At 39.7% G+C, this 23,561-nt stretch overlaps 1 protein-coding gene across 1 annotated transcript in view; it reads left to right on the forward strand.

Annotated features, from left to right (window-relative positions):
* Window positions 1-1,701: 1,701 nt before the first annotated feature.
* Window positions 1,702-23,561, forward strand: part of LOC123505195 (mucin-5AC-like) — a 67,440-nt gene continuing 45,580 nt past the window's right edge. Inside the window, exons 1-2 of the mRNA XM_045256361.1 lie at window positions 1,702-2,699; window positions 22,650-22,888. Of these exons, the coding sequence (XP_045112296.1) occupies window positions 2,394-2,699; window positions 22,650-22,888 (545 nt within the window). The 5' untranslated portion in view covers window positions 1,702-2,393. The remainder of the gene's footprint in view (window positions 2,700-22,649; window positions 22,889-23,561) is intronic.

The raw sequence follows: 23,561 nt of genomic DNA on the forward strand, positions 1-23,561 counted from the left end.
CCTTCAGCAGCGAATTTATACCTTTCTTAAATAATGTTTGGTTAGGTCAAGTTTAATTAGTTACGTTAGGTTTGGTTTAGTTAGCTTTGATTACGTTAGAATTGGTTCAATTAGGTTAGATTAGGTTAGATTGGGTTGGTTTTAATTAGTTACGTTAGGTTTGGTTGGCCTAGGTTCGATAACGTTACTTTTGGTTAGGTTTGGGTGGATTACGTTAGGTTTGGTTACGTTAGTTGATAGTAGCGACAAAAAAAGAGCGGGAAAAAGAATAATGTAACTCAACCAACAACTTTTCTTTCAACTTTACAAAGCTCCTACACACAAACTAGTCTACTGATCCATATATCGATTGAGTGACACACAATTCACTGGCCTTGCGACAGTTCCACTTGAGGCCACAGTATAGATGAGGAGGTACTGTACATACAATTCCTCTTCAATGAAGCTGGTTTATGTCTTGCGCTCTATAGGCAGCTGAATTCATAGCGTGGCGCCACAACGAGCCGTATATTGATAAGTAACCCAGACTCTTTTCCTGCAGGGATCAACGCAGCCACCATGCCGTTGAACACTATCAAAATCCCCCATATTGAGATACAACCATAAGTAGTATTTTCCAACATAAAACATAAAATGGATAAAGACATAAATAATTAAACTATAAAAAACAGCTTACTTACATAACACACTTCCTAGAATATTAAAAACTTTCCATCCGCCATCATCATTCACAAATTTATCCTACTTCTCTCATATTTTATTTATACTACACCTTCCGGGCACCGCGCCGCATTTCCGCCCAGGTGAGACGGCGGAGGTGGCGGCGGCGGGCCATGCAGGTAGCAGGCGGGCAGGTCTAGTGAGGGAGGCGGGGCGGGGCACGGCGGCGGCCTGACGCGGTGACCCCAGTGCTGCCCCCGGCCTGTGCGTGTGTGAGTCACTGACGGAAGGAGGGCAGAGAAGGGCAAAGTGGAGACATGTGGTTATTAGTAGTATTTTTCTTTTTTATCTATTATCTCTAGTTTTTCACCACCATTACAACTATCCACATCATTATCACCATCATAGTCAACGACAACAACAACAACGGCAACAACAACAACAACACAACAACAACAACAGCAACAACAACAACTTCTACTCGTGCGTGATGAGTGACAGGCAGAACGGAAGCTCCCGAGTGCCTCCCACCAACATGACATCCCAAACTACACGTTCCGACGCCTGACACTGGCTTGGGAGGGCAAAATAATACTCTCTCTCTCTCTCTCTCTCTCTCTCTCTCTCTCTCTCTCTCTCTCTCTCTCTCTCTCTCTCTCTCATCCGCTACTCCCCCACCCTACGTCTCTTTCCCACCTCCCTCCCCTCCACCCGCTCCCCTTCCACCATCACCACTTCCTCCTCCTCCTCATCCTCCCCGGCCCGTCCTTCAACCCTCCCCCTCCCTTTAACCGGAACTTTCCCTCTTCCGGTCCACTTATAAGCAAAAACTAGCTAAACAAACGGTATAAAGAGAATAGCAAATAGCTGCATGGAGGCCGCGTCGTGCTGTTCACATTATAAACACTTGCCTAACCGGCCAGCCTTCTTTCATCATCGGGAAATGACTAGTCGTTGTTGTATTACACACTCTGAGGAATCCGATCTTTAGATGAGGCATACTAAAAGTGACATGAGGGGACGGTATGTGTGTGTGTGTGTGTGTGTGTGAGGAGAGCCTAGGCATCGGTGAGAGATAATCCGCGTAGAGGCCATTAACCCGTGGTGGCGGTGGTTAAGTTTAGGTACCGCAGTAATCTGTCATCAGTAATGCCTCCTGAACATCCACCCTAAGAAACACTCGCGAAAAAAAAAAAAAGTAAGGAGAAAAAAGAAAAAAAATGTTATAAGGCCTCGGGGGAGTGAGTCGGGGTCAGGTGGTGGTGGGCCTTGTGTCAGGGCGCGGTAAGGGCGAGGGTGGCGCGCCCGCCGTGCTCTCCTCGCTGCTCGACCCAAAACATTCGGTGAGGGCCGCCAACCCTCGGCACTTCATTCATAACACAACGCCGCAATGCAAACTGAAAAACGACACGCTCTTCGATACACCCCGAACTGAACAGCGGCAAGAAAAGATCGCGAGGCGGGAATAAGTCCGGTTCATATCGCGTGTGATAAAGTTATCTCCTCTCACAGGATGGGAGGGATCCTGTGGCGAGACTGCCAGTGTGAGGCAGCAGCAGGCGGCGGGCACACGTTAGCACACCCTCACTAGCACCACGGCAGCAATTCACCGCGGCGGAAAGCTAGATGCGCCCAATTCGCGTTGAGTTAGCAAGTGGTGTGCCTTCATTCATTCATAAGAGGTGTGCGGGGGCGAGGCGGCCGGGTTGGCACGCCTGGCCAGTGCTATCAAGATGGCTACTAGCGGCAAGACGCGCAACGGGCAGCCCAAGAACATTACCTCCTTTATCTCACGGTTGCACGGTGCCTTTACAGAAGCTATGGCTCCACCCAAACTCGTGATAGAGAGACGAACTTTAGAGAAGACGTGGAAGCTAATGGACAAAGTGGTTAAGCAGTGTCAGCAATCCAAAATGAATCTGAAAAACTCGCCTCCTTTTATCCTGGACATTTTGCCAGACACTTACCAGCACCTGAGGCTCATCTACAACAAATACGAGAACAACCTTGCCGCTCTCAACAGTAACGAGTACTTTAAGGTAGGAAGCCCCGCCAGGGAGAGAGGCAGGCAGGGGAAGGCAGGGTGAGGGAGGCAGGGAGAGCGTTTGTTTTGATTTGGAGGTGGGAGACGATGGGAGGGAAGGAGGCATGGGAGGGAAAGGGAGGCGGCAGGCTGAGGGAGGAATGGGAGCGTGAGGGGAGAGGGAGAGATACTGATAAAGGGAGTGTGTGTGAGAGAGAGGGAGGGAGGGAGAAAGAGGTAGAGTCAGGTGGCCGTGTGTGCATGTATGGTAATTACTGTGTGTGTGTGTATGTTATGTTATGTTATGTTATGTTATGTTATCGCCTTCACATTCACTATTCACAAAACCGTAGCAGTCCATCCACCTACTCAATACACCCTTACATACACACACAGACACACATTTTCACAAGTGTAACCTCATTTACAGAATAAAATAAATGAATAAACAAACTCAGTCTAAACAAGAATTATCATCCCAAATCCATAATTCTCATCTCACCTCTACTTGTTCCCCAAATATTATCTTGTATTGCTGTTGTATTTTCAAGTGTTTTTTTTTATTTTAGGAATTGTGGGATGTCACTGTTTTATCACATGGCCATAGCACTAAACGAAACTGAAATGTCATAGAAGGTTTTGCTTTGCACCTAACCATTAGTGAGAGATCAGTGTGTGTGTATTTATTACTACTTATTATGTTGCATCTTTGATTAACTAAATTCCTATGTCAAATTACCTTCTCATTTATTTTATAGCAACAGAGTCCTAAATAACTAAACTGTGCTATCTAATATGAGGATGTAATACATATATAACATACTAGTGATAGAATAATATATATTTTGTCTAGTATTGCTGATTAACTAACTAAATTTTTATGTCAGATTGCCTCACCATATACATGGAATCCAAGATAACTAAACTGTGCTATTTAAAAGGAGTTTTTAATGCTAACACTGTAGTGAGAGTGATTTGCTTGCATTGTACCTAGTATTTATGGTAACTGACTAAATAAGGTTTTGTTAGATTGCCTCACCATATCCACAGAGTCCTCAATAATTAAACTGTGCTAGGTAATAGGAGATTTTAATCCATGTACCGTAACACATTAATGAATGAGTTTACATGCATTGTATTTTTGATAATTAACTAACAAAAGTTTTGTCAAATTGCCTTACCATATCCACAGAATCTTAAATAACTAAACAGTGCCATGTAATAGGAGGTTTTTAATGCATATATAACCATCATTAGTGAGAGTTCAATGTGTTGTACCTGTTACCTGTTATCTATTAGATGTGATTAGACTGGGTCACTAAACTGAAGTTTTTATCTAAGTATCACAGAATCCCTAGTAACCAGTCTCTGTTACCTAAAGGAAGGTCTCCCTATACATACAACCATTAGTGAGAAAGTAATATATGCTGTGCCTTATAATGACCTGCTAGGTTCATTAAATGACTATTTTAATGAAAGACATCCTTCATTTATTGTCATAGCCAAAGAATCATAAAGAACTGAACTATTTTATCCTTAAGGGAGGTTTCAGTGTAAATTATTTGTAGTATGTGACTTATGATTGGGCTGGACCACCTAACACAATGGTTCTTAACATAACATAACATAACATAACATAGATAATAGGATAACAAAGGGCCACCAGGGCCCATCTAGGTTATCCTGTATCAGTCGCACAGCGACCTCGTCATCAGTACTTAAGGGCAAGCCCTATGGAAAAAGCAGGAATGTCTCTAATTATATTTGTCACTCTCTTAATGAGAGTTTGGTCAAGTAATGAGAAGTTTATGAAAAATGCAATTAAGTATTGCCTTTTCTTCAAAATCTGGGAGGGAGTTGTATTCAAATATGCAAGGGAGATGTGGAAGGAAGAACAAGCTCCTAGAGGGGATGTGTTAGTAAAAAAGCTAAAAACTTCTGATCTAACACTGCTAATGAAAGAATCATATTATTTATTTTCATAGCTACAGAATCATAAATAACTGAGCTATTGTATCTTGAAGGGAGGTTTCAATGTGCATATCTTAAAGAAATTATGACATGAATCTATCTCCTGAATTGGGAGACCTAACATTGTACTCTACCTTTGAACTTGCTGGAACTAATATATCACTGACTCTCAAATTTCCTGCCTGCTTCATTCTGTATATCCATCTTCCTGTGAACAGAACTCATTTAAGAGGGGGATTTCAAGACATATATCCCATTATTTATGGCCAACTCTTCCAGACCTGCTTGAGAACTGGCATCTAAGTGGGCAGTACATTCATCTATCTCTGGAACTCCCTCTCTACTTCTATATTTTCAATCTTCCTATGACCAGAACTCTTTTAAAAGGGAGATTTCAAGACATGTATCCCATTCTTTTGGATAACTCTCAGACCTGCTTGGGAACTGACATCTAAGTGTTTTTTATTTTTTTTATTGTGTTTTGTTACCCTTGGCTGGATTTCCTCCCTCTTATAAAAAAAAAAAAAAAGAAGAGAAAATGGACTTGGGGTCTTCTGGTTTTGTCTTGGTATAGTGTCTGAGAACTGCATTGGTATGGAGAGGGAGGGAAGGGAGGTAGTCAGTGTTGGTGCTTAGTTGTGGGGAAACGTAAGGTTATGGTGGGGTGGGTATCAGTTGTGGGTTAGTGTATTGTGGGTGTGGGTTTAGTAGAAGGGATGGTTGGAGAAATAGGTAGTGTGTGTGTTGTAAGAATTCTCTCTCTCTCTCTCTCTCTCTCTCTCTCTCTCTCGTGTACTTCAGTTTGTTCAAGATAATATTATTTTTCCACATCTATTTCGTAACAAGACTCGCTGTCCATGAATAAGAGCATGATCAGAGGAAAAGTGTGTACTATATTTTTTGCAAGATCTCTCTCTCTCTCTCTCTCTCTCTCTCTCTCTCTCTCTCTCTCTCTCTCATGTTCTTCAATTTCATTAGACCTTATTTTTTTTACTTATTTTTTTCTTCACCAATAATTTCACAAGACTCACTGTGCACAAACAAGAGTGTAACCGTGTGTGTGTGTGTGTGTGTGTGTGTGTGTGTGTGTGTGTGTGTGTGTGTGTGTGTGTGTCTGTGCATGAGTGTGTACCACCTGACTATCATTACATCATTACAGTACTCCCACAGCTGCACCACAAGTGTAAACTCGTCTGGTGTGCTGTAGTGCAAATAGCTACGTGTGTTTTTGTAAGGCACAGCGCTGACACTTCTTCATTCATTGGTGTAGACTTGGAGGGACTTGCCATATAGCTTTTTTGTAATTTTCCTTATGTTTTTTTTATTTCTTAGTCTTGTGTTTCTATTTCTATTGCAAAGCCTTTTTTTTATTTATTTTCCTTGTTTGTTTTTTTATTACTGATGTGTTTCTATTACAAATCTTTTATTTTCTTATTGTCTTTTTTTATTTCTTAATCCTGAGTTTCTGTTGCAAAGCCCTTTTTTTCTAATTTCCTTGTGTTTTTTTTTTTATTTCTTACTTGTGTTTCTATTACAAAGCTTTTTTTTTAGTTTCCTTATGGTCTTTTTTTTTTATTCCTTGGGGTTTGTGTTATGCTGTTGCTTTTACTTAATTGTACCTCTATAGTCTATATTTTTTTACTTGTGTGCTTCTATTGCATTTGTCTTGTTTCTGTTGTTATACTGAATACCTAAACATTAAACTTCCACTATTGTTGCATCAGGGAGTCCAAATCATCATCATCTGCTGCCTCACTACCTCATTTTTCATGCTAGGTCACTGTTTTTGCTGTCTTTCTATGCTGTGTTGTTTTTTTTTACTGTCTTCAATGATGGGTTGGTGTTTTTGCTGTCTTTCTATGCTGTGTTGCTGTTTTTGCTGTCTTCTATGCTGTCTTCAATGCTGAGTTGCAGTTTTTGCTGTCTTCTATGCTGTCTTTCTGTGCTGGGTTGCTGTTTTTGCTGTCTTTCTGTGCTGGGTTGCTGTTTTTGCTGTCTTTCTCTTCTGGGTTGCTGTTTTTGCTATCTTCTGTGCTGGGTTGCTGTTTTTGCTGTTCTGTGCTGGGTTGCTGTTTTTGCTGTCTTCTGTGCTGGGTTGCTGTTTTTGGTGAGTCTTCTATCTGGGTTGTTGTTTTTAATGAAGCTCCTCCACCTAATTCTGTCCTCCACCATTCCAAAGTCACAGTTCTCCCTGCCGTCCACTACAATACAGTCCTTCCATCTCGTCTTGGGTCTTCCTCTCCTCCTCTCTTCCTCCTGCCGTCCTCTTCCATGTCCATTGTCTGCCCTGATGATGAAAATTAAATGAGAATATATAAGTAACATCAGGTTTTAGAAGTGTGCAAGTACCATGATGCATTTCCATATTTATTCTACTTATTATATGGTGATTTTATACAGCTTCAGAAATTTATGTGGGGATGAAAATAGTAAAGACTCTGGCCATTGATCTTGTGACTTCCATAGACTCTTCCTAATGTAAAAGAAAATTGTCTTATCATACGCAAAAATCAAGGTGAAAATGCGTCTCAGTATTGAATGAGTTAGATACTGGTTAATTACTGTGTGCATGGTTGTTATACTTGCTGAAGTTTTTATTAACCTCTTCAGTACCATAATGTATTTTCATGTTTTTTTCTGCTTACTGTTTGGTGATTCTATAGAGCTTTAGAAACTCATGTGGGGGATTAAAATAGTGAAGACTGGCCATTAATCTTCTAATCTCCATAGACCATTCATAAAATTGTCTAATCGTACCTAAAACTCGTGGTGAAAATGTTTCCTTGTCTTAGAGTGGTTAGTAATTAAGGAGAGATCAGTTTTTATGTTGAGAATTTGTGAGGAAGTATTGTATTGAAGAATAGGGTAGGCTTGGTGATTCTATTATTTCTATGTACGGTGGTGGTGGTGGTGGTGGTGGTGGTGGTGGGGGTGACCCTGTCGTATAGCAGTATGTGATGGATAGATATATATTGATCCCAATGTGGCCTCCCTGCTCTATCTATCCATCTCTCTCATGGCCCTCTCCTCCTAAGAGTGTCCCAGAACAGGTGACCAGGGCAGAAACTCCTCCTCTTATCCACACTCTCGCTCAGTGTTCCTTTGTTACATGTGCTTCTTTAGTCTGTCTTATTCACCTTCTTTTTTCCCCTCCCATCCTTGCTCTTTATGATAACCAGACTGGATTACCTGAATATCGCTACTATTTCATTCATTTACATTTTATAGGCCCCCCAAAAAATGCATAAACTAGTCACTTATTACTTGCCTCCCTCCTTGCTCTTTATTCTGTCTTTCCTTCCCACCCCTACGCTGAATTTTAATACTATACTGGGTTACCTGAATATGGCCACAACTTCATTCATTCAGGTTATATAGGACCCCCAAAAATGCATAAACTAGTGACTTATTACCTGCCACCCTCCCTACCTCCCTCCCTCTCCCTGCTATCCTCCTTACACTAGATTATCTGAATATGGCCAATAGTTTGTTCATTCACTCATGTTTTATAGGACCCAAAAATGAATAAACTACTATCATATTTCTTGCCTTTCTCCCCTGCTACCCTCCTTACTCATTATTCTAACACATTACACTGGATTACCTGAATATGGCCACTACGGACTTCATTCATTCATTCATTCATTTATTCATTCATGCTCTCAATGTTCTGTCACTGCCATGAATAGCCTTCGTCCTTCCCTGTCCTTTCCTGTTTTGCCTCCTGCTGTTCCCTCATTGACAGTCGAAGCTTTACCTCTTTGTCTCCATCCGTTCAATACTTCCTACTGCCTGTATATTTAACCCCTTCAGCACTGAAACACATTTTTACTTTGAGTTTTGGGTGTGATTAGACAATTTTGTTGGCATTAAGAAGCGTCTATGGAGGTCAGAAGATTAATGGCCTGAGTCTTCACTATTCTAATCTCCACATAAGTTTCTGAAGCTTTGTAAAATTGAGATGCATTTTTACCTTGAGTTTTGGGTGTGATTAAGCAATTTTGTTGACATTAGGAATGGTCTATGGAGGTCAGAAGATTAATGGCCGGAGTCTTCACTATTTTAATCCCCCCACATAAGTTTCTGAAGCTGTGTAAAGTTGCCAGATAGTAAGCAGAGTGAATATGGAAGAAGGTAATGGTACTGAAGGGGTTAATGGTCTTTGTGATGGTTTGTTATTTGTGATTGTAGGCCTTGTGTACCTCTTGTTTTTGTTTGTGTTTTTGTTTATTTAGTTTTAGTTTCTTCCCATACTGTCTCTCTTCTTTTTCTTCTCTTCTTGTTCTTGTTTTTCGTCTTTTTTCTTCTTCTTCTTCTTCTTCTTCGTGTTCTTAATTTCCGACTGTTTGTCTGTTTTTTATTTATTTATTTATTTTTATTTCTTCCTGTCTTACTTATTGCTCTTTCAGTCTCTCTTACTGTTTTTGTTGTTGTTGTTCATGTTCTTGTTCAGGTTTTTCTTTATCTTGTTCTTGTTCTTATTCTTATTCTTATTCTTCTTGTTCTTGTTCTTTTTGTTCTTCTTGTTTGTGTTCTTGTTCTTCATTTGGACTATTTCTTCTCCTCTTCTCTTCTCTCCTCTCCTCTCTCTCCTCTTCTTTCCTCCTCTCTCTTTCCTCCTCTCCTCTTCTTTCCTCCTCTCCTCTTCTTTCCTCCTCTCCTCTCCTTGCCTCGCCTCCTCTCCTCTCCTCTCCTCTCTCTCCTCTCCTCTCCTCTTCTCTCTTCTCTTTATGATTAAATGACAGATATAAAGCAAGCACACCACACATTTGCATTTCTTTTCCTTTCTTTTTACGGTCGGGAATAGGAATTTATGTTGGACTTGACTGATTGGCCCTCTTATGTAAATAAATAAAGATAAATTGAATAAGACAAGATAGATAAGAATACACAGACCAGCCAGGGAGTGAGAGGATGTTGTTGGCTCTTTTATTTAATCTGCCTCGTATTCTCAAACACTTCTGCGCTTCACTTTCACTATTTTAAAAGGCTATAACTAAATTTACACGAGTTTTTTAAGGAGGTTTTACTGTTCTAGAGGCAAAGTGATAGGATTTTTTGCATTATTAACTGGAGAAACACTCTTGAAAACCCCGGCTAATCGTATTTATAGCCTTGGAAAATAGTTGTGGTGAGAGAACAGAGCATTTTTAAGGTCTTTTTATAGTTCTAGAGGCAGAGTGACAAGATTTATATATTATTAACACTCTTGAAAACCTAGGCAATCATATGTGTGGCCTTGGAAAATAGTTGTGGTGAGAGAACAGAGCGTTTTGAAATAAGGGTCTTAGATTCACTGTTATCTGGGAGTGACGTGAGAGGCAGTGCTGTGTGGGAGTAGTGTGTGGCAGGAAGGTGTTTTAACTCTTTTGTCTACACAGTGCACTGCTCTCTGGATGATGACACTGCTTTCTTGTGGTTTGTTAGGCTTGTCATCTGTCAGCATTTCCTCTCTCTCTCTCTCTCTCTCTCTCTCTCTCTCTCTCTCTCTCTCTCTCTCTCTCTCTCTCTCTCTCTCTCTCTCTCTCTCTCTCTCTCTCTCTCTCTCCTCTTCCTTTCCTTTCCTTTCCTTTCCTTTCCTTTCCTTCCTTCCTTCCTTCCTTTCCTTCCCTTCCCTCCTCTCCTCTTCCCTTCCCTTCCCTTCCCTTCCCTTCCTTTCCTTTCCTTTCCTTTCCCTTCCCTCCCTTCCCTGCCCTGCCCTGCCTTTCCTTCCCTTCCCTTCCCTTCTCTTCTCTTCTCTTGTCTTCTCTCCTCTCGTCTCGTCTCCTCTCCTCCTCTCCTCTCCTCTCCTCTCCTCTATCTGAGTTAATGGTGAAGGTACAAACAACCCTGCATTGTAGTGTGTGGTGTGTAGTGTGATTAGAGGGAAGGAGGGCAGAGGTGTGTGGTAGTGGTGGTGGTGGTAGGTGAGGCATGGTGACCTGGGACGGGGGCATGGGAGGCCATTCAATTGCGAGACCAGGGTATTGCTGTTCATCCTTTTCTTCAGAGTTGCCACCTGTCCGATTCACCATGTTAGCTGATTGAGTTTGGTGCTTGTGAATGTGACCACTCTTACTCTTACTTACACCTGTATTCATTGTAGCACATGAATTGGCCCCTTCAGTACCATGACGCCTTTCCATATTCATTCTGGTCACTATTTGGTGATTTTATACAGCTTCAGAAACTCATGTAGTGAAGACTGTGGCTAGTAATCTCTTGACCTCCATAGACTCTTCCTAATGTCAATAAAATGGTTTAATTGTACTCAAATCTTAAGGTAAATATGTGTCCCAGTACTGAAGGGATTAGTGGGAAAAAGAAATATATGTGAACCCCAAGCTAGGATTTAAGCTCAGGAGTTGTAACATTGCTTAGTGTGTATTTAGTTGTATATTACAGTGTTGGAGTGGGGCTCATAGTGACTGGTCTCCTTATCTACATTTATCAAAATTTTCCTTAAATTTGTGCACACTTTCTGCTGCTACAGTCTCTTCACTCAATCCATTCCAGATGTCCACCATTCTATGTGGAAAACTTAACTTCTTAATTTTCCTCAGACACTGACTTTTTATGATCTTGGAATGTCCTCTTGTTTGTCATTTCCATCCTCCGTCAGTGATACCAGGTCTTGTCTGTCTATCTTTTCCATATGGTTTACTAACTTATACATCATTACTAGACCTTCTCTTTCCCTGTCTATCCTTCAAGGTTGGTAGTTCCATTTTCTTCAGTCTTTCTTCATAGGGAAGATCCTTTATTTCTGGGACCATCTTTGTAGTGGTTCTTGAGATTCTTTCTAGTTTCTTGATGTCTTTCTGCCTGTATGGTGATCTTACCACTGCATGTGTGTGTGTGTGTGTGTGTGTTAGTATGTGTCACTCTCATTAAACGAAAGAGGAAAATAAAAACAAACAGATACCTAAACAGAAGAGTGGAAGTATAAGGTATTAGTTGCAGTGTAGTAGCATTACAACACATATCTAGTGTATGCATTCTGAGTAGCGTGTGTTAAGGTCTGTAACTCAAGGTCAGACTGTTGGCCAGGTTGTTGCCCTCATGGCGAGTGTGTCAGGAAGTGTCACCTGATGAGTGCCTGACAGGTGCCAAGGTGCAGAGCCATCTCAAGCCTCACTGCTGCATGCCACTGCCTGTCAGTAATGGTGTGTGTGCTGCAATGCCTCAGGCTACTTGTAAACCATACATTTATTTGATTTTTTTTTCATGGAAGAGGGGAATAAAATGATTGAACAAAGAGGACCATTGTTTTTTTTTTTTTTTTTTTTATTTATTTAAAAAAAAAAAATTTCTTCTCCAAGTTATTAGTTGGATTTTTTTCTTTTTATTATTTATTTATTTATTTATTTATTATTTATTATTATTATTTATTATTTTTTTCACGATGAAGGAGAGGTATGGGTTCTCTGTCCAGCTACAATCCCATCCCCAAATTTGTCTTTTTATTTGAGCATGTCATGACTGACTCACTGAAACGCAGCCTGACAGATCTCCACCTCATGTACGCTGACTCATGCTGAGCCGTGTGTTGTAACAGAACACGTGTGCTGTTAGCGCCATGCAACCAAGATAAACTGTGCACTCCAAAGTGAAAATTGAATATTTTTCTAGTGAATGATGACAGTATTGTGGTGTTTTATAATGAAGTTTTAATTATTTATTTATTTTTTAAATTTTTTTCCCTCCATGGACATTTGTGGATACTTTGACTTGCTTTATTGCCACAGGAGACAAGATACAAGCTAATACTTTGAGAATTTGAAGTTAACCATACAGTAACTTAGAGAGAATATCAATTTAGCCGTACAGTAATTTAGTGAATGGCAATTGTCTTTCAGTTAGTAATGCAAAAATCACCACCTTCCCTTTTTGTTCTCTTTGCTAACCTCCTTCATACAGAAAAAAAAAAAAGCAAAAAAACCCTACTGCTTTGTTCTCTGCTAACCTCCATGGAAAAAGAAAAGAAGGAAAAGAGATCAAGTGCATTCACAGTAGAGTACCTCAGCACAGTGGGTGTGGTGCTGTGTCTCCCGCCGGATGTGACTCTTCATCGCTGCGTCGGCACAGGTGGTGGTGGTGGTGATGGTGCTGCCTGGTGACTGTGTTCGGGTCATCGGGATCTCACGGCACTCTGATTTCTCTCATTGTGTTGTTGTGTTTTGTTGTTGTTGGTGATTGTTTGGGTCACCAGGATCACACGGCACTGATTTTCCTTGTTGTTGTGTTGTTGGTAACTGTTCCGGTCACCAGGATCACATGGCACTCTCATTTTCCTTGTTGTGTTGTGTTATTGGTGAGTGTGTTCGAGTCACCAGGATAACACAGCACTCTAATTTTCCTCATTGTTGTGTTGTTGGTGACAGTGTTTGGATCACTAGGATTGTAGGGCACTGATTTTCCTTGCTGTGTTGTGCTGTGTTGTTGGTGACTATTCGTATCACCAGGATCACATGGCTCTCTAATTTTCCTTGTTGTGTCGGAAACTCTCAGTAGATAACAAAAATATAAGAAGAATGTAAAAGAGAAAAATATCAGGATGTAAATATCTTGAGTGGAAGCATCAATACACTGGAAACACACTGAACATTTCCACACGCCTAATGTGGAACCATGATAGAGGTTCTGGTTAAGAAAGAGAGAGAAATTGTGGTCCAAACTATATTATTATTATTATTATTTTTATTATTATTATCATTATTATTTTTATTTATTTATCTATTTATTTATTTTATTTATTTATTTATTTATTTATTTATGATATTTATTTATTTATTTATTTTTTTTTTATTTTGTGTGTGTATGGTTATTGGAAGCCTGACCCATCTTTACCTGTAGACAATTCTGTATTTTAAGTCTCGTGTGAATGTCTTTTTTGAAACGATAATTCTCTTTAATTTTTGGCGTTGTGTCTTGCCAGTTTCTTACCTGTTTGTTGCCTCTGCTTCTCTCCTGTAGCTTGTGGGGTTTGGTGGGGTTTAACTTGTATGGGGACTGACAACTAAGTGGCTCTCTCTCTCTCTCTCTCTCTCTCTCTCTCTCTCTCTCTCTCTCTCTCTCTCTCTCTCTCTCTCTCTCTCTCTCTCTCTCATGCCCAGCTTTCTCCTCTTACATAAAAAAAGATCCTAGGGGAGGTTTTAGTAGTTCTCAATAATAATAATAGCAATAATAATAAATGTAATAAAAGTAGTAATGGTGATAATAATACACACTGATATCCCTGTTATTGTTACACCAGAACAGAACAACATCTACTCATTTCTCTCCTTCTGCTTCTCTAATCATTCGGTAGCTATCAGTAACAGTAACAAGGATACACACTAATACAGTCTGAGATTCCTTATTATTGCTGCACCAGAACAGAACAACCTCTACTTATTCCTCTCCCTGTGCTTCTCTAATCCTCTCATTCTCATCTGACTCACGCACTCCAGCACACACTGTCCCTGTCACTTTGTCCTCTCACTGCACTGGAGCCAAGCCATCCCTCCCCTTGCACTGTGTCCCTGAAAATCTTATCCTAGCTAGTGCAGGACAGTAACCAAGCACAAATTGTCATGTTTAACCTCTTCAGTACTGGGACACATTTTTACCTTGAGATTTGTGTGTGATTAGACCATTTTATTGACATTAGGAAGGGTCTATGGGGTCAGAAGATTAATGGCCACAGTTTTCACTATTTTATCCTCTTCAATACTGGGAAAGATTTTTACCTTGAGATTTGTGTATGATTAGACCATTTTATTGACATATGGAAGGGTCTATAGAGGTCAGAACTCTTCAATACTGGGAAACATTTTTACCTTGAGATTTGTGTAGCATTTTATTGACATTACAAAGGGTCTATAGAGGTCAGAAGATTAATGGCCACAGTCTTCACTATTCTAATCCCCACACAAGTTTCTGAAGCTGTATAAAATCAGTAAATAGTAAGCAGAATAAATATGGAAATGTGTCATGGTACTGAAGGGGTTAGCCATGAGTGCATAAATTAATGGACTAGTAAATAATCTTCTGGTCTGACTTTCACCTTTTTTTAGTATTTTTGTTTTATTTATTTATTTATTTATTATTTATTTTTTTATTATTATTGCCGCATTATTAGCATTGTAACCTTTGACTTGTGACAGAAAGAAGGAGATTTACAATGGTGATGGTTCAGTTTTATTTATTTATTTTTTTTTTTTCTCTTCCATGGGGGGAAAAGTGGCCAAGGTAACAAAAACAAATCTTAAGTGGAAAAAGTATAAAAAAAAAGAAAAGAAAAGAAGACGGAAAGTGGTGGAAATGGTTGAATGAGAGGAGAGTTACAGTGGTAGTTTGCATTTTTTTTTTTTTTTTCTGTAAGAGGGTAAAGTGGCCGGGGGTAACAAAACAATGAATCTCAAAGTGGAGAAAGTAAAAAGAAAGAAAAAAAAAAGGTAGAAATGGTTAAAGTAGAAAAAGAAGTAGAGAGAGAGAGAGAGAGAGAGGCTGGGAATTCCCTTTACGTATTTCCGTGAGAGAGGAAGCACCGGGTAGGAAACGTTGACATTGTATCCTAACACACACACACACACACACACACACACACACAAAGGCAGCAGACATACCTATGATAATAATAGTGTGGTGTGTTGAGTGTGCTTGTGGTGTGGCCCATCAAATAGGGTGGAGCACCAACCACCACCACCACCACCACCAACACTGACCACTCGTTCCTTGGTGCCTCCACACACACACACACACACAGACACACACACACACACACACACACACACACACACACACACACACACACACACACACACACACACACACACACACACACACACACACGTTTAGTTATAATTTCTCTAAACTAACCTTACTCTTAGTGTTAAATTCCTCAATATTTTCGAAGTAATCACCACTTACTATTATTATTATTATTATTATTATTATTATTATTATTATTATTATTATTATTATTATTATAAATATAAGTGGTGTTTTTGTATGTAGCTTTGAATATGAGAAACTCACTTCAAAAACTAGATATTACAGGCTTCATTCAATGCAGTAAAAACACAATTAGGTAAGGACCATTAAGTAACACACACACACACACACACACACACACACACACACACACACACACACACACACACACACACACACACACACACACACACACACACACACACACAGTGGATAATGAGAAACTGATTCTGAGAGAAGAATATGACATTAGAAGCACAAGATCGCATAGTAAAAAACTAAGGAAGGGAAGATGTCTGAGAGATGTTAAAAGATATAGTTTCCTGCAAAGATGTGTTGAGACTTGAACAGTTTGAGTGAGGAAGTGGTGTCAGCAACGAGTGTGCATAGGTTTAAAGAAAAATTGGGTAAGTGTAAATATGGAGACAGGGCCACACGAGCATAAAGCCCAGGCCCTGTAAAACTACAACTAGGTAAATACACACACACACACACACACACACACACACACACACACACACACACACACACACACACACACACACACACAGAGGCCTTGACATTGCGTGCTGGTTTAGTGCTAACATCTCGGCCCACTCATCACAAGCTAAGGTTTTCAGTGATGAGGCAGGTGTTGTCTCCATTAACCCCTTCAATAATGGGACACCTTTTTACCTTGAGATTTGTGTATGATTAAACCATTTTATTGACATTAGGAAGGGTCTGTGGAGGTCAGAAGATTAATGGCCACAGTCTTCACTATTTTAATCCCACACATAAGTTTCTGAAGCTGTATAAGATCACCAAATAGTCTCCAGAATGAATATGGAAACTCGTCGTGGTACTGAAGGGATTAAGAAGACTGTGGTGTGGAGTAGAAGTCTTCATTGTATCCACCAGTCTAACAGCTTAGAGGAAGTGGAGTGGACAGGATGGGGGGTGCATGAATAGCTGAAAGAAAAATATATTGATTCACTGAGGTAATTTTTTTTTTTTTTTTTTTTTTTTTTAGGAAGTTTTGTATGGTTTTGTGTTGCTTATCTATTTTTCAGGAGAGAAGTGGTGTGTTGATGTGATTTTTTTTTTTTTTTTTAAGAATTATTAGTATGGTGGTGTGTTTGAATGAAAGTATGCTTGATGATAAAGTTGTGGTGAATAAATAGAGTGAATTACACACACACACACACACACACACACACACACACACACACACACACACACACACACACACACACACACACACACACACCTTTCCCTCCAGTCTAAATGCTAACACATCCCTCAGTTTCTCTTCTTAACATTCTATAATATATCTTCCTTACCTGTGTCCAATTCTTGCTTCCTTACATGCATCAAGGTAAGGGCGGAAGACTGTGGTCCTTTTCCTTATTATTAGTACTGTATCCTGTTTATTTAGAAGGTTTGTTGAATTATTAGTCACTGGGTATGTATTTTAGACAACTTAAGGTACTCAGTAATGGAGAAAGAAACATTGGTCACTGTAAATATAATAGATAACTAGACAACTTTAAGATACTGAAAAAAAAAAAGAAAAGGCAGCTAAAATGGATTGATCACGTGATGAATAACATGCCCCTAAGAAATAATGATCATAAAAATAAGATGCCACAACGGGTGAACTGAACCATGTAGCGATGAAATAAGATGCAACTAGGCAATGAATGACAAGAAGAGAGAATGAACCAGCTATAAACACAACATACAACAGTGAATGACAAGAAGAAAGAAAAATTGACTAGCAATAGACACAACATACAACAGACAGTGAATGACAAGAAGGAAAGAAAATATAACATGTAAATAGGCAATGAATGACAAGAAAAAAAAAAAAAAAATTGAGTACCCACAATTACAACATACAAGTAGGTGGTGAATGACAAGAAACAATTGACTAGCTGTAAATACAAATAGTTAGAGAATGACAAGAAAAAAATAGGATAGCCACAAACACAGCTTTCAGATAGGCAATGAATGGCAAGAAGAAAGAATGGACCAGCTAGTGAATGACAAGAAGAAAGAATTGACCAGCTACAAACACAACATACAAATAGATAGTGAATGACAAGAAGAAAAATAAAAGGCTAGCCAGAAACACAATATTGAAATAGATAGTAAATGACAAAAAAAGAAAAGAAAAACTGACTGGCTCTAAATACAAATAGGTAAAGAATGACAAGAAAAAGAAAAGAAAAGAAAAAGAACTGAGTAGGTATAGATATGTACCCAGTGAATGGTGACACAGCAGTTGAGGTGAGGCAGTGGCGTGATACTGCGATACTGTGATACTCTGTGTGTGAGGGAGTGAATGGAGTGAGGGAGTGAGGCAAGAACAAAGTGAATGGCAGGGAAGGTGAAAATTGATACTGTCTTATGCCACTGTGTCTGAGGTCTGGTGGTGGTAGTGGTGGTGGTGGTGTTTGGAGTGTACTGGATTGCTAATGGTGAGAAATAAGTCAGGATGGTGACTGTGGGATATAAATGTTAGCAGTAATGGAAGGTTTGCCACTAGTACTATGCCAGTCCTTCCATAGCTGTAGTTATTTAAATATCTCGCATCTACTCTCTCTCTCTCTCTCTCTCTCTCTCTCTCTCTCTCTCTCTCTCTCTCTCTCTCTCTCTCTCTCTCTCTCTCTCTCTCTCTCTCTCTTTATGCCAATCCTACAGCTCTATTCAACCCTTTCAGTACTGGGTATGATTAGACGATTTTATTGACATTAGGAAGGGTCTATGGAGGTCAGAAGATTAATGGCCACAGTCTTCACTATTCTAATCCCCCACACAAGTTTCTGTAGCTGTATAAAATCACCAAGTAGTAAGCAGAATGAATGTGATAATGCGTCATGGTACTGAAGGGGTTAACGATCTAGCAAGCATCACACCATTCAGAACACTTCTCTTACTTTGGATAATTCTTCTGACTTCCGTGGAACTTTGATGGGCCTTTTCCTTCTGCATTTTGTAGCTCTTGGTGTACAGACATTCATTCTACCATTTAGCAAGCATCTACTTTGCCTTATATTTTCACCATCTCACCATTCTAAATTGGTATAATTCTTCTGACTATGGAGCAACAAGGGGCCTTTTCCTTATATATTTAGTCGCTCTTAGTGTCCAGTCCATCGATAGGTATATTTAACCATCTAGCAAGCATCTACTTTGTCTTATTTTTCCTCATTAAACCATAACTTTGGATAACTCCTCTGACTTCGTGGAACTTCAGTGGGTCTTTACCTTATGTATTTTGTGGCTCGTAGTGTCCAGTCCATCCACAGCTGTATTTAACCACCTAGCAAGCATCTACTCTGCCTTATTTTTCCTCATCACCATTTCAGAACACTTCATAACTTTAGATAACTTTTCTGACCTCCTTGGAACTTTGATGGCGCTTTTTCTTACATATTTTTTTTTAGCTGTTGGTGTACAGACATTTATTTATTGTTTTGGCCAACTCTCTCACTCCTGGAAATGGTTGAAAGTGTTTGAGTCCTGGTGGGTTGTAGTGTGTCAGTGTTGTTGTACTAAGATTTGTGTCCATGAGTGAGATTTACTTTTTGTTAATGCTGGAATAGAATGTCAGTGTAAGAAAGTTGTATAAAAGATGCGTGAAAAAAGAAGGAAAAAGAAAATGAAAAAGGAGAAGAGGAAAAGAGATATATACTTGATCCTAACATGCTATTTTCTTTATTGAGGTGTGAGTGTTTATAATGATGTTCACTTGATTAGAGAACCTGAGAGGGAAGAAGAGGAGGTGTCTGGGGAAGGAAGGAAGGAAGGAAGGAAAGCTGGAGACAGGAGGGATTGGTGTGCTAGTGAGGAGGATGGGACACACACACACACACACACACACACACACACACACACACACACACACACACACACACACACACACACACACACACACACACTTCTGTCATTATCTTTACATTGTCATGGCATAATTTTAGATATTTATACCTCATTTCTCTCTCTCTCTCTCTCTCTCTCTCTCTCTCTCTCTCTCTCTCTCTCTCTCTCTCTCTCTCTCTCTCTCTCTCTCTCTCTCTCTCTCTCCAGCTGTGAGTAAAGGACTTCCTGACCTTTGTCTTGATAACACATTACCTACTAACCACCACCACCACCACCACCACCATCATCATCATCATCATCATCATCATCATCATCATCATCACTATCACTACTTTTATCTTCTTGTCTTCTTCTTTTCTTCCTTTTCTTTTCTTTTTCTTTTCTTGTTGTTGTTGTTGTTGTTGTTGTTATCTTTGTATCTTCTTCTTCTTCTTCTCCTTGTTGTTGTTGTTGTTGTTGTTGTTGTTGTTGTTGTTGTTGTTGTTGTTGTTGTTGTTGTTCTTCTTCTTCTTCTTCTTCTTCTTCTTCTTCTTCTTCTTCTTCTTCTTCTTCTTCTTCTTCTTCTTCTTCTTCTTCTTCTTCTTCTTCTTCTTCTTCTTCTTCTTCTTCTTCTTCTTCTTCTTCTTCTTCTTCTTCTTCTTCTTCTTCTTCTTCTTCTTCTTCTTCTTCTTCTTCTTCTTCTTCTTCTTCTTCTTCTTCTTCTTCTTCTTCTTCTTCTTCTTCACTACTACTACTACTACTACTACTACTACTACTACTACTACTACTACTACTATGATAAAAGATAAGATGAGATTAACTTGTAAACAAATTGAGAAGATAAAGATGGGAAAGAGTGAAAGACTAGACACCACCACCACCACCACCACCACAGTCTTGGCAGGCCACTCATAGATAATCATTTCTGTGTCACCTCCTTATTAATTGATTAGTTTGTATTTAAGGTACATTCTATCATGCCAGTTAAACCTTCATATCTGTTGCTTATTTTATTTATTTATTTATTTATTTATTTTTGTTAGTTTTTATGTCAATGCAGGGAATAATAGCATTGGGGTATTAATTAATGGTGATGGTTGACGATAATGGGGAAATAAATGATACAGGTGTTGGTTCTATTGTTGCTTATGCTCCCCTTTTTATCTCCTGTTTTCTTTTTCCTTTTTTTCTCTTTTCTTTTTTGTTTTGTATTTTTCTTTCTTACTTTCTTTGTCCTTTTTGTCTTTCTGGTTTCTTCTGCTTTCTATTTCCTTCTTGGTTCTTGTTCTAGTTCTTGTTGTTCTTTTTCTTGTTCTTGTTCTTGTTCTTGTTCTTCTTGTTCTTGTTCTTCTATATAAAAATAATAAATCATAATAAACTAATAATACAAAAACAAGCCTTCCTTTTCTTTTCTCCTCCTTCTTTCCTTTCTCCACCACTAATTCCTCTTCTTACTCTTCTCCTCCTCCTACATCTTTTGCCCACCACCACCACCACCACCACCTCTCAAATGTCATCTAAACCTCAGTGAATCAACACCTGTGTCCCGAGGAGCGGTGACACATGAGTAACATCTTGTAGCGACTGTGACTCACCATCAGCTAGTCATCATCTGAGCCTTGTCTTGCCTTGCCTTGCCTTGCCTTGCCTTTGCTTTCCTTTCCCTGCCTTGCCTTGTCTTGTCTTTGCTTTCCTTTCCCTGCCTTGCCTTGCCTTGCCTTACCTTACCTTACCTTGCTTTGTCTTGCCTTGTCTTTTCTTGTCTTGCCTTGCCTTGCCTTGCCTTGCCTTGCCTTGCCTTTGCTTTCCTTTCCCTGCCTTGCCTTGCCTTGCCTTTGCAGTACATAGATAGCTGTACAAAATGACAGAAATGAAACTAAGGACATAATACAGAAGAATAAAAGATGCAAAGATAAAGAAGAAAGGAAATAGGAACAGATGGTATTAGAGACAGGAGGAAGAGGAAGTGTGGGCAGGGGAAAGGAAGGAGAATAGGGATGGGATGGGAGACAGGAAGGAAGGGAGGGAAAGGAAGGGAAGGGAAGGGATGACAAGCTGGTAGGGTGACAGCAAGTACATGTGTGGGTGGAATGGAGGAGGAAGTGGAAGTAAAGGTTTCTCATAATTTCCGTCCATTTTCTCCATTACAGAATCTTAAATTGTTATGAAAGAATACAAAATTAAGCTCCTTTTATCTCATTTGTATCCAAGCAAGTGATTTTTTTTTTTTTTTTTTTTTTTTTTTTTACAATGCTGTTTTTATGAAAGTGAAAGGGTTGAGAGAGAGAGAGAGAGAGAGAGAGAGAGAGAGAGAGAGAGAGAGAGAGAGAGAGAGAGAGAGAGAGTAAAAAGAAAAAAACTTCATTCTAATTTTTAAGTGATTTTATTTTCCAATGCTGTAAAAGTTTATGAAAGTGGAAGGATAAGAGAGAGAGAGAGAGAGAGAGAGAGAGAGAGAGAGAGAGAGAGAGAGAGAGATGACTGACTAAAAGAAAAAAGAGCTTCCTTCTATCCAGTACTGTACACATAACTTTATTTCGTGGGAGTAAGACAGAAGAGTACTAAGAGACTCATTCTAATTCTATATTTTAACTAATGTACTTCACTTCACTTATTAGGAAGGAATAAGACAAACAGCGCTAAGAACCACCCCCTTCTAATTCTACGTATATATAAGCTAAGGCACATTACTTTACTTGGTATGTGTAACACAGATAGTATTTATTTATTTTTCTTTTATGTAAGAGGAAAAAGCTGGCCAAGGGCAATATAAATAAAAAAAAGGGCCTCTTAGTTCCCAATCCCTGTGCAGGTCTGAGAAAGTTACCCCCATTCTCCCCCAAAAAGGGATAAATGTCTTGAAACCTCCCTGTTAACCCATTCAGTACCATGAAGCATTTTCATATTCACTCTGGTTACTATTTGGTGATTTTATACAGCTTCAGAAACTTATGTGTGGATTAAAATAGTAAAGACTCTGGCCTTTATTAATCTTCTGACCTCCGTAGACCTTCCTAATGTCAATAAAATCATCTAATCACACCCAAAACTCAAGGCAAAAATGCATCCCAGTATTGAAGAGGTTAAATGAAGTCAAGTCATAGGAAGTTGGTGATACAGAAGCAGGCAGGGAGTTCCAGAGTATACCAGACTTCCAACCCCTGTACTAACCACTGTTTCTTCCCCCCGGCAGGTTTTTGTAGAGAACATGATGAGGAAGTGCAAACAGGCGTCACAGCTCTTCAAGGACGGCAAGGAGCTCATGTTTGACGAGAGCTCCCACTACCGCCGCAACCTGACCAAGCTCTCCCTGGTGTTCTCCCACATGCTGTCGGAGCTCAAGGCCACTTTCCCCCAGGGCTCCTTCGCTGGGGACCAGTTCCGCATCACCAAGGGCGCGGCAGACTTCTGGAAAAAGTGCTTCGGGGAAAAGTGAGTGTTTGTATGTGTGTCTTGTGGTTAGAGTAGCCTTGTTTTGTTTACTTTGTGTTTGCAGCTCGGCAGATGTATGGAAAAAATAGTGGTCTGGGGAAAAGTGAGTGTATCTGTTTGTCTTGTGGTTAGAGTGGCATTGTGTTGTTTACTTTGTTTGTTTGTGTGACGTGCAACTTATGGAAAAAGTGCTTCGGGGAAAAGTGAGTGTTTATCTGTTTGTTTTGTGATTATTTTTATTTATTTATTTATTCATTTATTTATTTATTTATTTATTTATTTATTTTTAATGTTATGGCCTGTAGCACCTGTAGGTATACTTGAAGAGTATGTATGGGAAGTGCTGTTCAGCTTCCACCATTAGTGACGCAGGCAATTTTATTTGTAGTGGTACCCATATTAGGGCCCATATCACCACCCAAGCACATCTTTGGTGTAACCACCTAGAACCTGGGCATCCTGGTGACATGTAGGTAACTTTAAACCACTCAACGGATCCCACGCTCACCACCTTATCCACTAGGCCACCATGACCTTGTTTTTTTATACCATGTGGGCTTTTCATGGGAATTTCTGGGCTAAAGGGGATATTTTTTTGGGAACCTCCTATCTCAAAGCCCACCAGCTAGGAAACCGTTGCCCCGAGTGAGGAAGCCCAACCTACACTCGGACT

This window comes from Portunus trituberculatus, chromosome 17 (genome assembly GCF_017591435.1).
Source record: "Portunus trituberculatus isolate SZX2019 chromosome 17, ASM1759143v1, whole genome shotgun sequence".
Lineage (NCBI taxonomy): Eukaryota > Metazoa > Arthropoda > Malacostraca > Decapoda > Portunidae > Portunus > Portunus trituberculatus.